Genomic DNA, 13,386 nt, shown 5'->3' with positions numbered 1-13,386 from the left:
CTGGAATTGGGCCCACTTAAGAAGCCAGCAAAACCACTAGATGACAGAATCACTCCTAGGATAAACGTTTAATTAATTTTTGTGCAGCTGCACAGACAAAATGGTCTAACAGCCAGGTGGTCACAGCAGTGCCTAGAGCCACAGCAGGTGTGACTTGGCACATTTTCAGGAAGAAACAGCTAAACCTGCAACTCCTCTTTTCCCCACGAGTCCTCTACCTCTATTCCCTTTCCAAGGAGCTGCCATCAGTGACTTATGCACAGAACCTGCTCCTGTTTAAATGCCTTAAGCATGTTTTGAGTACTCCTGCTAGAAGAAACATACAGGGAATTTGACAGAACAGTTAATTTTTAGATGAAGGTAAAAATAAGTAGGTGAAAACAGATAATTGGAAGCTGAGTATTTTCAGATTCATAATTCAGCAGCAGGAAAAGTAGGGGTGTGATTATTTTCTTCTGAAATAAATACCTGCAGATAAGAAAATTATTTTAGAATCTGTAGGTTTTCTGTGAGACATCTATAAGATAGATCTTCAGAACAGATGAAAAAGGATATACCTTTGAGGGTTTCTAACAAAAAAACCTTACTATAGAGCAACTTCAACATCTTCTCTGCTTAAATAACCTTTGCTATCTTCCTCACATGCTTAAAAAAGCTAAAATAAGGAAGCGATTTGCTTTAAAAAATAAAGCTAACCTAGTATTTTTTTACTTTGTGTAACTGTTATAGGAAAAATAAAATAGGCATCTGCTGAATAAATTATGCTATAATTAAACTATTGAAGATTAGTCACATCTGTCAGAACTCTATCTACTTTGTTCTAGTAGCTGAAAATAGACCAAGTCCATTCAATTTTAAAGTTAAAATAAAGTTTATCCTACTTCTATGTTTTATGTGCTCTTAATAGAAAGGCTTTTTGCAAACTTAGAATGCACAGTACAGACTCATAGACAGCAAATTACATTAAATTTGTCTCTGCAAGATCTTAAACTTTTTCTTAAAAAATGCCAGGCATCTTTAATTCTCAGCACTATGTAGACAGGAACTATGAAGAGGGAGTGGAGTGCCAGCAGAGTCAGGAGCTGTCCAACTTTCTTAAATACTTCTAGAAGCCAAATACCATTTTCAGAGTCTATACTTAGATACTATGCACATTACATACAAAAACATGCAACTCCCCTAAGAGATTTTCACACAGAAGACCTTCAGCAAGGGTTCATAATACAGAATTTAATCTTACAGTAGGGAAGAGTATATCCACGGAGGGTTTCAGGAAGAAGCATTATGTACAACTCTGCAGGACAGCACCACGAAAATTACACAGAGCAGTTGAAATTTCATTGAGCACTCTTCTCAGTGTAGCTTGCCGGGTTTACTGCATGCACTCACGTAATTTGTTAACTGCAGTCACAAGCTCACAATAAATTAGAGTAAGGCGAACCAAAGGCTCCCTCCGCTCGCTCCGGTAGGCTTTGATGCAGGCCGCGCTCCTGCTCTGATTAATGTCACACCTGCTGCCCTCCCTCTCCCTCCCCAACTAACTCTTCGCGCAGTTGTCTCATTAGCGGGGCACTTCAGACACGCTGATTAACACCGCGCTAAATGAACCATTATGCAAATACCGCACCTGCCCTAAACTAATATTTAAGCCAAGTAGAGTCTCATTAGATTAATTCAGGTCACTGAGACGTTTCTGTTCTGCCGCAGGGACCTTTCTGAGCGGCCCGACCGCCCCCCTCTCCCGTTCGCGGCCGGCCCGGGGGCGGGGCGGGGCTGGGCGGGGGAAGGCGGGCCGGGCCTGCTCTCGCTGCCCATCGCGGGCTGCCGTGCGGGCGCTGCCGGGGCGCCGGCCGGGCGGTGAGTGGGGGTGCGGGCGGATCGCGGCGGGCAGGGCGGGCGGTGAGCCGTGAGGGGCCGACGGGGCCCTCTGGAGCCGTGTCCCGCGCGTCCCCTCAGCCCGCGGCGGCCGCGGGCGCTGCCGTGCCCGGGGAGTGGCGGCTGGAGCCGCGGCCGCACGGCCCGGGGCGGTGGGAGCGGCCGGGGCCGGGTGGTGCTGGGCGGTGCTGGGTGGTGTCGCCCGGGGCACCGGCGTGGCGGAGGGAGGCCGCGGTCCCGCGCTCCGCTCCCGAAATGTTTTCCCGCGGAGGCAGCCGGAAAGGGCGGCCCCGGGCCGGCCCCCGCGTCCTCCCAGCAGAGCGTGCGGGATCGCTCAGCCTTAGGTTTGGCAAGAAAAATGCCAGAATCGTGCAAATCACTGCTTTGACTTTTGGAGTGCTTTCCCGTAGGTGCCCCTGTGCTAGCTTGCTTTCCGCGTGGAGATTTTTCACGTTAGCTGCGTCCCATTTCATGGTTGCTCCCGTTGCACGTGTTTCTTTGTTTCCTGGGAACAGAAACAAGTAAGCCTTATACACTGTGACATTTTCTCCAGTCAGAAGTTGCACGGAGGTTCTACTAAATACATAAGCACGCTTCCTTAGTAATAAACAAGTGGGAGCCAGGAAGGGAAACTGACTTGAGCATAGCAAAAATGCCCTATTTTTGTTTAGTGTTTTGTTTTCTAATCCATAGAAACATGCTTCACGAAGGCGCACATGGTAAATGGACGATATCCAGCAGTGACGAAAGTGCAGAGGAAAATTCTGATAGTGAAAAACCATCTACGTCTTCCCTATCGGATGCTGCACGTGGTAGAACAAGCGAACCGCAGTATCCGTGCTCTGAAGCTAGGAAAGCTGCTCACAAGAGAAAAGCTTCTCCCCTGAAATTCACTGATGAAAGTGTTTCCACAGAAATACCTCCAGCAGTAAAACAGAGAACTAGCCAGGAAGGCTTAGGTTGGTGTCTTTCTAGTAGTGATGAAGAGCCTGAAGGTCAGCAAAAGCACGCCCCCAAAGAAACGGTGAAAGAAGAAAAATATGATGCGCCTAAAGAGCAGCCTCTGAATCTTTGCAAAGATGACAAACTCTTAGAGAATCTGAAAGCAGAGGAACATAATGAAATACCCAGTGAAGCCCAAGATACCTGGGATTTGCTGAATGGAGGGAATCCCTTCAGGTTTTTTCTCACTAAAGTCAGTGGAATTGAACAGAGCTATAATTCTGGAGCCCTGCACATAAAAGGTGAATAAGTGGCTTGTACGGAAGTGGGCTTTTGGGAGAAAGTAAGAGCATGCTTGTTTTTAGTTTGTGGGTATTTTTAAATGCATGATTTTTTAGTGTAGCTGAAGTTTCATATTATAAATGTGCAGGTTTATGGGAATTGGTTCTGCTATCTGGATCTTTCTCTTCTAGAAGTATAGTGTATAAAGCATTGTTTGCTTATATGTGGTTGTAACTTCTGAGTTATGCTGCACAAATCCAATGTGTATTTAGCCAAGGTAATTCATATGTGCTTCTTATTGCTGCTTTCCCTGTGAGTTAATGTGGGGAAAACCTCTTCTCTTCATGGCAATTATAGGGATGCTTCTCTTGGATGCCTAACTCCCTGAGTAGTTGTTTGCACTTGCCTTCGTGCTGCTGAGGGGTTTGGATCTAGTAATTTGCTATTACTTGATGCAGTAGTTCTGGACATCTATGTCTGGGATTTGTGGGTCCGTTTAAATTCAGTTGGGAGTGAGCATAAGTCAAGAGGGAGCAAGGTGTCAGGTGTTACAATACTGATGCTTCAGGATTGCTCTGTAGTTGTAGTTTGATGGAGGGGGGGGGAAGAGCCTTGTGCACCTGGAAGCATCCCCTTATTCAGAAATGAAATCTCGTGCATCACAAGGCAGAATCAGAAGCAAGCATTAATAAGAGAGTTGTGCACAGAAATACAATAAAATGGGACAGAAAAAAATGTAGCTCTTTGAAGAAGAAGAAATCACTGAAGACCTGTAAAATTAGGTTGTAACTTTTCCTCAACTCATGTGCTCCATATGAGCACTGATTATTGAAGCAAGCTGGTATCAGAGAGCAAAGTTACTTTACTACTATAGGTTTTTATGTGCTTTATGAATTTATTGTGGCTTTTGGCTTGTCCTCTCCTAGGAGTTCTGCGAGGTGATTAGTTGAGGTGGTAGGCAGTATTTTTTGTTTGACCTGCAAAACCAGATTTCTGTTGAGCTAGGGCATGAAATATTTTGCCCATTCTGGAAAGTATTTATAGGATATGTTTTCAAGTTGGTGCTGTGCTTCAGTTGTTGAGGTTATAAATCCTCAGTTGGATTAGTTTCCTGTGTTATTGTGAAGGAACTATGGACACACATAGCCTATAATCAGTCTGCAACAGACAAATAGGCATTAATTGTGCCCTTATTGCTGCTACCTTGCCACAGTTCTTTAGCCCATTCTGTAGGGGAGAGAGTAGTTTGTCCCTTTCTCAGTATGTTCCTGGACTTTCTCCTAATCAATTTTAAAAACTTGTTTTCTGCTGTAAGAGTATTAATGCTTTTTATAAGCATATGACCCTAAGCAACTAACTGGAGAACCAGTGACTTGGATACTCAGATAAGTAATCTCACTTGTGAATGCCTGTGTTACACCAAGTCTTTTAACAATCTGGCCCTTGTGCTATGGTAGTTATCAAGCTGTTCAAGATGCAAAATATTTACTTTAACAATTATTTTTTCTAATTTAATTATACTTTAATATTTTTTAATAGATATTTTGTCTCCTCTTTTTGGGACTCTCATATCTTCTGCCCAGGTAAGTTTCCTGATTGCCAAACTGATTAGACTTGCTTGTTTCACTTAATCAACCTTAAAAACTTGATAATCCATGCTTATGCCATGTAGCTGACATTAACAGGGAACTTTGTTAAAGTACAGAGGGAATTCTAAATGTTTTCGACTGTTCAAGAGTTTCTTGAAACATAAAAATCATCTCATGTTCTGCTTTAGAATTTAGGCAATTGTAGGACTACTTTCCTGTTTTTGAGGAAGAAAAAAACTGCCTTGCAATCTAAGAATGATATTTTTGTTATTGTCCGGAAGCTTTTGCCATCGTTCATGGCATAAGCGCATGGCAAAGAGATGATCCTTGAACCAAAGCTTTTACGTTACATGCCTAGATTCTTTTTTCCTGCTTGTTAAACTTTAACACCACTAATACATGCTTTTGAGAAACTTAAATTCACTCTTAAATTGTCAAGAGAAATGAAAGAAAGCATGTGAAAGTAAAAAAAACACACCTGTTTTTAGAACATGCTGTATATGATGTAAGCAGTATTGCATGCTGACTTTACGTAAGAAGGTTTTTTGCTTTAGTTCATTGTTCTAACAAACTACTTTTTAATGAGTCTTTTCTTTTTCTCATGTGCAAGTTTAACTACTGTATAGATGTGGGATGGCTTGTAAGACAGTATCCACAGGAATTCAGGTATGTTTATTTTATGAAGATGAAGTGATATAGTTCCCAGATCATTCTGTTCATACAAGTTCCTGTTGTAAGTGAATGACAAGCACTTGTTTGCCGTTGCAGACTATTATTACCAATTGCATATGCATAGACTCTTGGTTTTCTTTCTACTTTTATTCCACAGTTGTAGTGGATTTCTTGGCTTTTTTCAAGACTGTTAAATGGTCAGAGTTCACTATAGCGGGTTTCTGATTTTTATTAGTTAACATTTAGGAGGTTCCATTGTGGGCCACAGTGGCAGTGCAGTAGATGACCTATATAGATGGAGCTAGAAACTTTTTACTGTAGAGTTTACTGAGTCAACAGCCAGATAGTGCAGGAGAAAGGAAAGAATGTAGGAAGGATGCAAGAAAATGACATGAAAAGTATCAGGATGATGGTGTGGTTATGATATAGTGAGTTAATGGATATTGTCATGAAAACAGTTCTTGTTTGCTTGAAATTCCTTTCTAGTAGTTGCAACCTCCTGCAGATGAAGTGAGTGTACAGTGTGCATTTTTCTATACTTTTTTTTTTTATTTTGCTGGAAATGCAGTAGAACCAGAGTTCACAGAATGTGTAATGCTGGAAGGGACCACAGTGGGGTCAAGCAGCACCTTATTCCTTGTGGGATCCTCAACTACCTATGTCAGAAAACTGTCGTCAGTATGCAGCTGGAAAATCAGTAGTGGGTGATAATCAGTGGGCCATACCAGGCTGGGAAACTCTCTGGTGATGTCTTAACTGGGCCCCAGGGAGGCAACACACATCCCTATGGATTGGATCCAGTTGGCAGGATTGGAAGTTGAGTTCTAGGGAGTGAATACCGAACTACTGCCAGAATAGACCTTGCCCTCTCCTTTTCCCTATTATTCTTCCCATCTTGTCTGTAAGACAACAGTTACTGCGTTGTCATAGTTACTCACTGTATATATCCGTGCTTTTGAGAACTTTCATTTTTCTGTTTCCAGTTATAGGGAAAAGAATTCCCTTCAAGATCTTGTGTTAATAGTTTCTGTTTTGGCATCTGCTTTATTCCATGCTTCCTATTTTCTTTTTTTTTTTTTCCATTAGAATTTTCTAGTGTCATTTTCTTAGATGTTCTATTGTAGTTACTGCTATTTTTAGTTAACAAGGTATAGCAATTTCAGTGCCGTCTTTCTGCTGGGTTATTCAACGTAGGGGCCAGAAGTCATAGCTATATAAAGAAATGGTTTAGGCTGATTGCTAATTCACTTGATGTTTTAATGGTAATCTCCTTGTGTTTAAGGAAGAAGCCATTGCTGATCGTTCACGGCGAAAAGAGAGAATCCAAAGCTGAACTGCTTGCACAAGCACGGCCTTATGAGAACATTAGCTTTTGCCAGGTAATTAACATCTGTGTCATCCTTTGGTTGAAGTTAAGCCATCTGCTGCGCTCAAAATCTTGTTATGAATGGAGACACACCTTCTGTGGGAAGTCAAGAGTTTTTCTGTTAATCTTTAAGGAATGTACTTACAGGACCATAGGAACATGGTAACTGATCCTGGACTTATGTCATTGTGGTAGGCTGTCACCCACAAGAGTGTGCATAGAACAACTGCCCACTAAAATGTCAGAGGGTTTACAGAAGAGCTGCTTCCTTTCTCCCCTAACATGTTACACTCAAGTTCTTGTAATGACTGAAAAGGAAGAGTTTTTCTGTGTAAAGCGCAGAAATTAGTCCTAGTGTCACTGTAATATGAAGTCTCATCAAGGAATTACTATTCATCCAAATATGTTTTACAAAAGAAAATTATATAGTCTCCATACTGCTGTTGAAATTGCTGTGAGCACAGTTCCTGGCACATGCCATTTTATCTCTGATGTTCATTGTTTTGCTGTCCCAAGTTGTCAAGTTACTGGCTTCATCCTGGGGGAGGGATGTAGTTATGCCAACTTGCCAGTGTTTCAGGATTTTGCCAGGTGAAGTGTTTTCATGATCATGGGGACATCTTGCTCTTTGTTAGAAGGAGAATGATCTTGGAATTTTTTCTCTCAAGCAGTCTAGTAATCCTGAGCTTCCTAGAGGTTGCTGTATTGGTGCCAAATGTAATGAATTCTCACAACCCTTTCTCTAATTAGTTGTTTGCAATAAGTTGCAGAGTAGCAACAATTTTAGATTAAGATTTCAAATATGCCGAGGATAATTTCATGGATTTGTATATGTTTTCTTTTCACCCACATCAAGAACTTGAATGAGGTATGTCCCCTATGATGAACTTGTTGGTGTAGTTAATAGTAAGTACTAGGGAAAAAAGGTGTTTGTGATGATTCTTCTGTTTGCATATATTGCTTCACATTTTTCTGATATGCATTTCATTATGTTAGTAGCCCAAAATGAAATGTCAGTATTTTAATCTTATCCACACCCATATTAACTAGACACCATGTTGGAGCTGTCATTGGATAAACATTTCCTTAACACATGTAACACATTTAATTCTCTCCCCAGAAATTGTGCTGTAAATAGCCTTTAAAGAGCAAGGCACTGATTTAAAAACAAACAAACAAACACCACCAAAAAAACCCCAAAACATTTCTGTCTGGCTTCTGTTCTTTTGTTTGCAATGTTAGTCATTAAGCTGCTTGTAATAGTCATCCTATGCGTCAGAATCACAGAATGGTTGAGTTTGAAAGGGACTTCTGGGGAGGACAACTGTCTTGTTCAAACCAGGATTCCTTAGAGCTGCTTGTCCAGAGCAAGGTTTTGAATATCTACAAGTATGGAGGCTCCATAACCTTTCTGGGAAACCCATGACAGTGCTCAGTCACCTTCACAGTTAAAGTGTTTCCTGATGTTCAGAGGGCACCTCCTGTGTTTCAGTTTGTACCCACTGCCTCTGGTCCTGTCACTGGGCACCAGTGAAAAGACCCTGGCTCCCTCTTCCTTGTACCTCACTTCAGATCCCTTTTGAACCTCCTCTTTTCCAGGTTGAATAGGCCCAGATCTCTCAGCCTCTTTTCATAGGAGAGATGCTCTAGTGCCTTAACCATCTTAGTGGTCCTTATTTGGACTCTGTGCAGGATATATGTCCATGTCTCTCCTGTGCTGGGGAGCCCAGAACTGGACCCCATACTGCAGGTGTGGCCTCACTAATGTTCAGCAGAGGGGAAGGATCACCTCCACTGACCTACTGGCAACACTCCTTCTAGTGCAGGCCAGGACACAGTCTTCTTGGGTGCAAGGGTGCATTGCTGCCTCCTGTTCTTGTGGTTGTTTAGCGGGAACCTTGGGTCCTTTTCTGCTGACTGTTTCTGAAAATGTTGCTGGTAAGAGACACAGAAGCTTTACTGGAGCAGTTCCAGCAGAAGTTGATTGCCTTTTAAAGTCTAGCTTGTATAAAGTGGAGACTGCATTTAGAAGTATTGAGTGGGGAAAATAATGTGTTTTATGATCTGTCCACTAGAGAGCAGTGAAATGAAATAAAATTAGAAGGCAGTGCACAATAGGAATTTTTAATGATCAACTTCTTAATTTTGTAGGCTAAACTGGATATTGCATTTGGAACTCACCACACGTAAGTAGCACTGTGAAGCAGAAAGGTCTGCCACAAAACTGGGTTTCATAGAAATTGTTGAGTCTTAAAGAAAAATTCCATAACTATTTTATATTTAGAGATGGCAGAATTCTTCTAGTTTAAGGAAACAATTCAGCTGTTGGGTAGATAAGAGATGTGCAAGTTAGACAGTTGAAGTCTAAAAGGTGACTTCAGGGTTAGACAGGTGAACTGCAGGTCCTGACTCTGGTCTTGCAGCTTAATGCCAAAACTGTAATGCAGACTTGATCAGTCAGTTTTACCCCTTGGCAGAGCAGGCACAACACTGATTTGTGTTGATATTTGGAGGATCTGGAAATTAGTGAATTTGGGGGGTCTTCTCAAAGAAGAAACTTGAATTTAATATTGTAGAAGTATCACAAAGGGAATTTTATAGATTAATTCTGTTCTTATCTGTAGCTATCAATCTAATGTCTCAGAAAAGATCTTTTGGTTTGTTTGGTTTTCAGTAAAAAATATTGCAGTATTTTTTAATCAGCTTTTTGCATAACTTGTTTTTTGAAACATGTCTTTGCATTAAAACATTGATCTGAAATGCCAGTGTTTCTGGTGGAAAGCATACTGACAAACTCATTGCCTGTTTGGAGAAGAACATGTAGATTAAGAGAAGAAATCAGCCTTTTAAAACGGAGTCTTGTTTTAGATTAGTNTGTCATGAAAACAGTTCTTGTTTGCTTGAAATTCCTTTCTAGTAGTTGCAGCCTCCTGCAGATGAAGTGAGTGTACAGTGTGCATTTTTCTATACTTTTTTTTTTTTTTATTTTGCTGGAAATGCAGTAGAACCAGAGTTCACAGAATGTGTAATGCTGGAAGGGACCACAGTGGGGTCAAGCAGCACCTTATTCCTTGTGGGATCCTCAACTACCTATGTCAGAAAACTGTCATCAGTATGCAGCTGGAAAATCAGTAGTGGGTGATAATCAGTGGGCCATACCAGGCTGGGAAACTCTCTGGTGATGTCTTAACTGGGCCCCAGGGAGGCAACACACATCCCTATGAATTGGATCCAGTTGGCAGGATTGGAAGTTGAGTTCTAGGGAGTGAATACCGAATACTGCCAGAATAGACCTTGCCTTCTCCTTTTCCCTATTATTCTTCCCATCTTGTCTGTAAGACAACAGTTACTGCGTTGTCATAGTTACTCACTGTATATATCCGTGCTTTTGAGAACTTTCATTTTTCTGTTTCCAGTTATAGGGATAAGAATTCCCTTCAAGATCTTGTGTTAATAGTTTCTGTTTTGGCATCTGCTTTATTCCATGCTTCCTATTTTCTTTTTTTTTTTTCCATTAGAATTTTTTAGTGTCATTTTCTTAGATGTTCTATTGTAGTTACTGCTATTTTTAGTTAACAAGGTATAGCAATTTCAGTGCTGTCTTTCTGCTGGGTTATTCAACATAGGGGCCAGAAGTCATAGCTATATAAAGAAATGGTTTAGGCTGATTGCTAATTCACTTGATGTTTTAATGGTAATCTCCTTGTGTTTAAGGAAGAAGCCATTGCTGATCGTTCACGGCGAAAAGAGAGAATCCAAAGCTGAACTGCTTGCACAAGCACGACCTTATGAGAACATTAGCTTTTGCCAGGTAATTAACATCTGTGTCATCCTTTGGTTGAAGTTAAGCCATCTGCTGCACTCAAAATCTTGTTATGAATGAAAGGAGACACACCTTCTGTGGGAAGTCAAGAGTTTTTTTGTTAATCTTTAAGGAATGTACTTACAGGACCATAGGAACATGGTAACTGATCCTGGACTTATGTCATTGTGGTAGGCTGTCACCCACAAGAGTGTGCGTAGAACAACTGCCCACTAAAATGTCAGAGGGTTTACAGAAGAGCTGCTTCCTTTCTCCCCTAACATGTTACACTCAAGTTCTTGTAATGACTGAAAAGGAAGAGTTTTTCTGTGTAAAGCGCAGAAATTAGTCCTAGTGTCACTGTAATATGAAGTCTCATCAAGGAATTACTATTCATCCAAATATGTTTTACACAAGAAAATTATATAGTCTCCATACTGCTGTTGAAATTGCTGTGAGCACAGTTCCTGGCACATGCCATTTTATCTCTGATGTTCATTGTTTTGCTGTCCCAAGTTGTCAAGTTACTGGCTTCATCCTGGGGGAGGGATGTAGTTATACCAACTTGCCAGTGTTTCAGGATTTTGCCAGGTGAAGTGTTTTCATGATCATGGGGACATCTTGCTCTTTGTTAGAAGGAGAATGATCTTGGAATTTTTTCTCTCAAGCAGTCTAGTAATCCTGAGCTTCCTAGAGGTTGCTGTATTGGTGCCAAATGTAATGAATTCTCACAACCCTTTCTCTAATTAGTTGTTTACAATAAGTTGCAGAGTAGCAACAATTTTAGATTAAGATTTCAAATATGCTGAGGATAATTTCATGGATTTGTATATGTTTTCTTTTCACCCACATCAAGAACTTGAATGAGGTATGTCCCCTATGATGAACTTGTTGGTGTAGTTAATAGTAAGTACTAGGGAAAAAAGGTGTTTGTGATGATTCTTCTGTTTGCATATATTGCTTCACATTTTTCTGATATGCATTTCATTATGTTAGTAGCCCAAAATGAAATGTCAGTATTTTAATCTTATCCACACCCATATTAACTAGACACCATGTTAGAGCTGTCATTGGATAAACATTTCCTTAACATATGTAACACATTTAATTCTCTCCCCAGAAATTGTGCTGTAAATAGCCTTTAAAGAGCAAGGCACTGATTTAAAAACAAACAAACAAACAAAAAAACACCACCAAAAAAACCCCAAAACATTTCTGTCTGGCTTCTGTTCTTTTGTTTGCAATGTTAGTCATTAAGCTGCTTGTAATAGTCATCCTATGCGTCAGAATCACAGAATAGTTGAGTTTGAAAGGGACTTCTGGAGGACAACTGTCTTGTTCAAACCAGGATTCCTTAGAGGTGCTTGTCCAGAGCAAGGTTTTGAATATCTATAAGTATGGAGGCTCCATAACCTTTCTGGGAAACCCATGACAGTGCTCAGTCACCTTCACAGTTAAAGTGTTTCCTGATGTTCAGAGGGCACCTCCTGTGTTTCAGTTTGTACCCACTGCCTCTGGTCCTGTCACTGGGCACCAGTGAAAAGACCCTGGCTCCCTCTTCCTTGTACTTCACTTCAGATCCCTTTTGAACCTCCTCTTCTCCAGGTTGAATAGGCCCAGATCTCTCAGCCTCTTTTCATAGGAGAGACGCTCTAGTGCCTTAACCATCTTAGTGGTCCTTCTTTGGACTCTGTGCAGGATGTATGTCCATGTCTCTCCTGTACTGGGGAGCCCAGAACTGGACCCCATACTGCAGGTGTGGCCTCACTAATGTTCAGCAGAGGGGAAGGATCACCTCCACTGACCTACTGGCAACACTCCTTCTAGTGCAGGCCAGGACACAGTCTTCTTGGGTGCAAGGGTGCATTGCTGCCTCCTGTTCTTGTGGTTGTTTAGCGGGAACCTTGGGTCCTTTTCTGCTGACTGTTTCTGAAAATGTTGCTGGTAAGAGACACAGAAGCTTTACTGGAGCAGTTCCAGCAGAAGTTGATTGCCTTTTAAAGTCTAGCTTGTATAAAGTGGAGACTGCATTTAGAAGTATTGAGAGGGGAAAATAATGTGTTTTATGATCTGTCCACTAGAGAGCAGTGAAATGAAATAAAATTAGAAGGCAGTGCACAATAGGAATTTTTAATGATCAACTTCTTAATTTTGTAGGCTAAACTGGATATTGCATTTGGAACTCACCACACGTAAGTAACACTGTGAAGCAGAAAGGTCTGCCACAAAACTGGGTTTCATAGAAATTGTTGAGTCTTAAAGAAAAATTCCATAACTATTTTATATTTAGAGATGGCAGAATTCTTCTAGTTTAAGGAAACAATTCAGCTGTTGGGTAGATAAGAGATGTGCAAGTTAGACAGTTGAAGTCTAAAAGGTGACTTCAGGGTTAGACAGGTGAACTGCAGGTCCTGACTCTGGTCTTGCAGCTTAATGCCGAAACTGTAATGCAGACTTGATCAGTCAGTTTTACCCCTTGGCGGAGCAGGCACAACACTGATTTGTGTTGATATTTGGAGGATCTGGAAATTAGTGAATTTGGGGGGTCTTCTCAAAGAAGAAACTTGAATTTAATATTGTAGAAGTATCACAAAGGGAATTTTATAGATTAATTCTGTTCTTATCTGTAGCTATCAATCTAATGTCTCAGAAAAGATCTTTTGGTTTCAGTTTGGTTTTCAGTAAAAAATATTGCAGTATTTTTTAATCAGCTTTTTGCATAACTTGTTTTTTGAAACATGTCTTTGCATTAAAACATTGATCTGAAATGCCAGTGTTTCTGGTGGAAAGCATACTGACAAACTCATTGCCTGTTTGGAGAAGAACATGTAGATTAAGAGAAGAAATCAGCCTTTTAA

The 13,386-nt window shown here is 40.9% G+C and overlaps 1 protein-coding gene and 1 long non-coding RNA gene across 5 annotated transcripts in view; one reads left to right on the top strand and one right to left on the bottom strand.

Annotated features, from left to right (window-relative positions):
• Window positions 1-421: 421 nt before the first annotated feature.
• On the bottom strand, window positions 422-1,759 carry LOC114067165. The gene is made up of 3 exons (XR_003573339.1): window positions 1,628-1,759; window positions 558-655; window positions 422-468 (listed from the first exon to the last, which is right to left on the bottom strand). It is a non-coding gene; the product is annotated as an uncharacterized LOC114067165 (long non-coding RNA).
• A 24-nt stretch (window positions 1,760-1,783) lies between these two features.
• TDP1 (tyrosyl-DNA phosphodiesterase 1) overlaps window positions 1,784-13,386 on the top strand; it is a 49,298-nt gene continuing 37,695 nt past the window's right edge. The window contains exons 1-6 of one of the 4 annotated variants that reach the window (XM_027902432.1): window positions 1,784-1,857; window positions 2,569-3,119; window positions 4,639-4,682; window positions 5,299-5,354; window positions 10,441-10,537; window positions 12,686-12,720. In XM_027902432.1, the coding sequence (XP_027758233.1) occupies window positions 2,573-3,119; window positions 4,639-4,682; window positions 5,299-5,354; window positions 10,441-10,537; window positions 12,686-12,720 (779 nt within the window). In that variant the 5' untranslated portion in view covers window positions 1,784-1,857; window positions 2,569-2,572. Of the gene's footprint in view, window positions 1,858-2,175; window positions 2,397-2,568; window positions 3,120-4,638; window positions 4,683-5,298; window positions 5,355-6,642; window positions 6,740-8,877; window positions 8,913-10,440; window positions 10,538-12,685; window positions 12,721-13,386 lie in introns of those variants that run through there. The other 3 variants (XM_027902431.1, XM_027902430.1, XM_027902429.1) reach the window with 3 other exon arrangements.

The sequence above is a fragment of the Empidonax traillii genome, unplaced genomic scaffold (assembly GCF_003031625.1).
Source record: "Empidonax traillii isolate 1590-97213 ecotype Southwest subspecies unplaced genomic scaffold, ASM303162v1 scaffold874:size323092, whole genome shotgun sequence".
Classification (NCBI taxonomy): Eukaryota; Metazoa; Chordata; class Aves; order Passeriformes; family Tyrannidae; genus Empidonax; species Empidonax traillii.
This window is presented reverse-complemented; position numbering and strand designations above follow the sequence as displayed.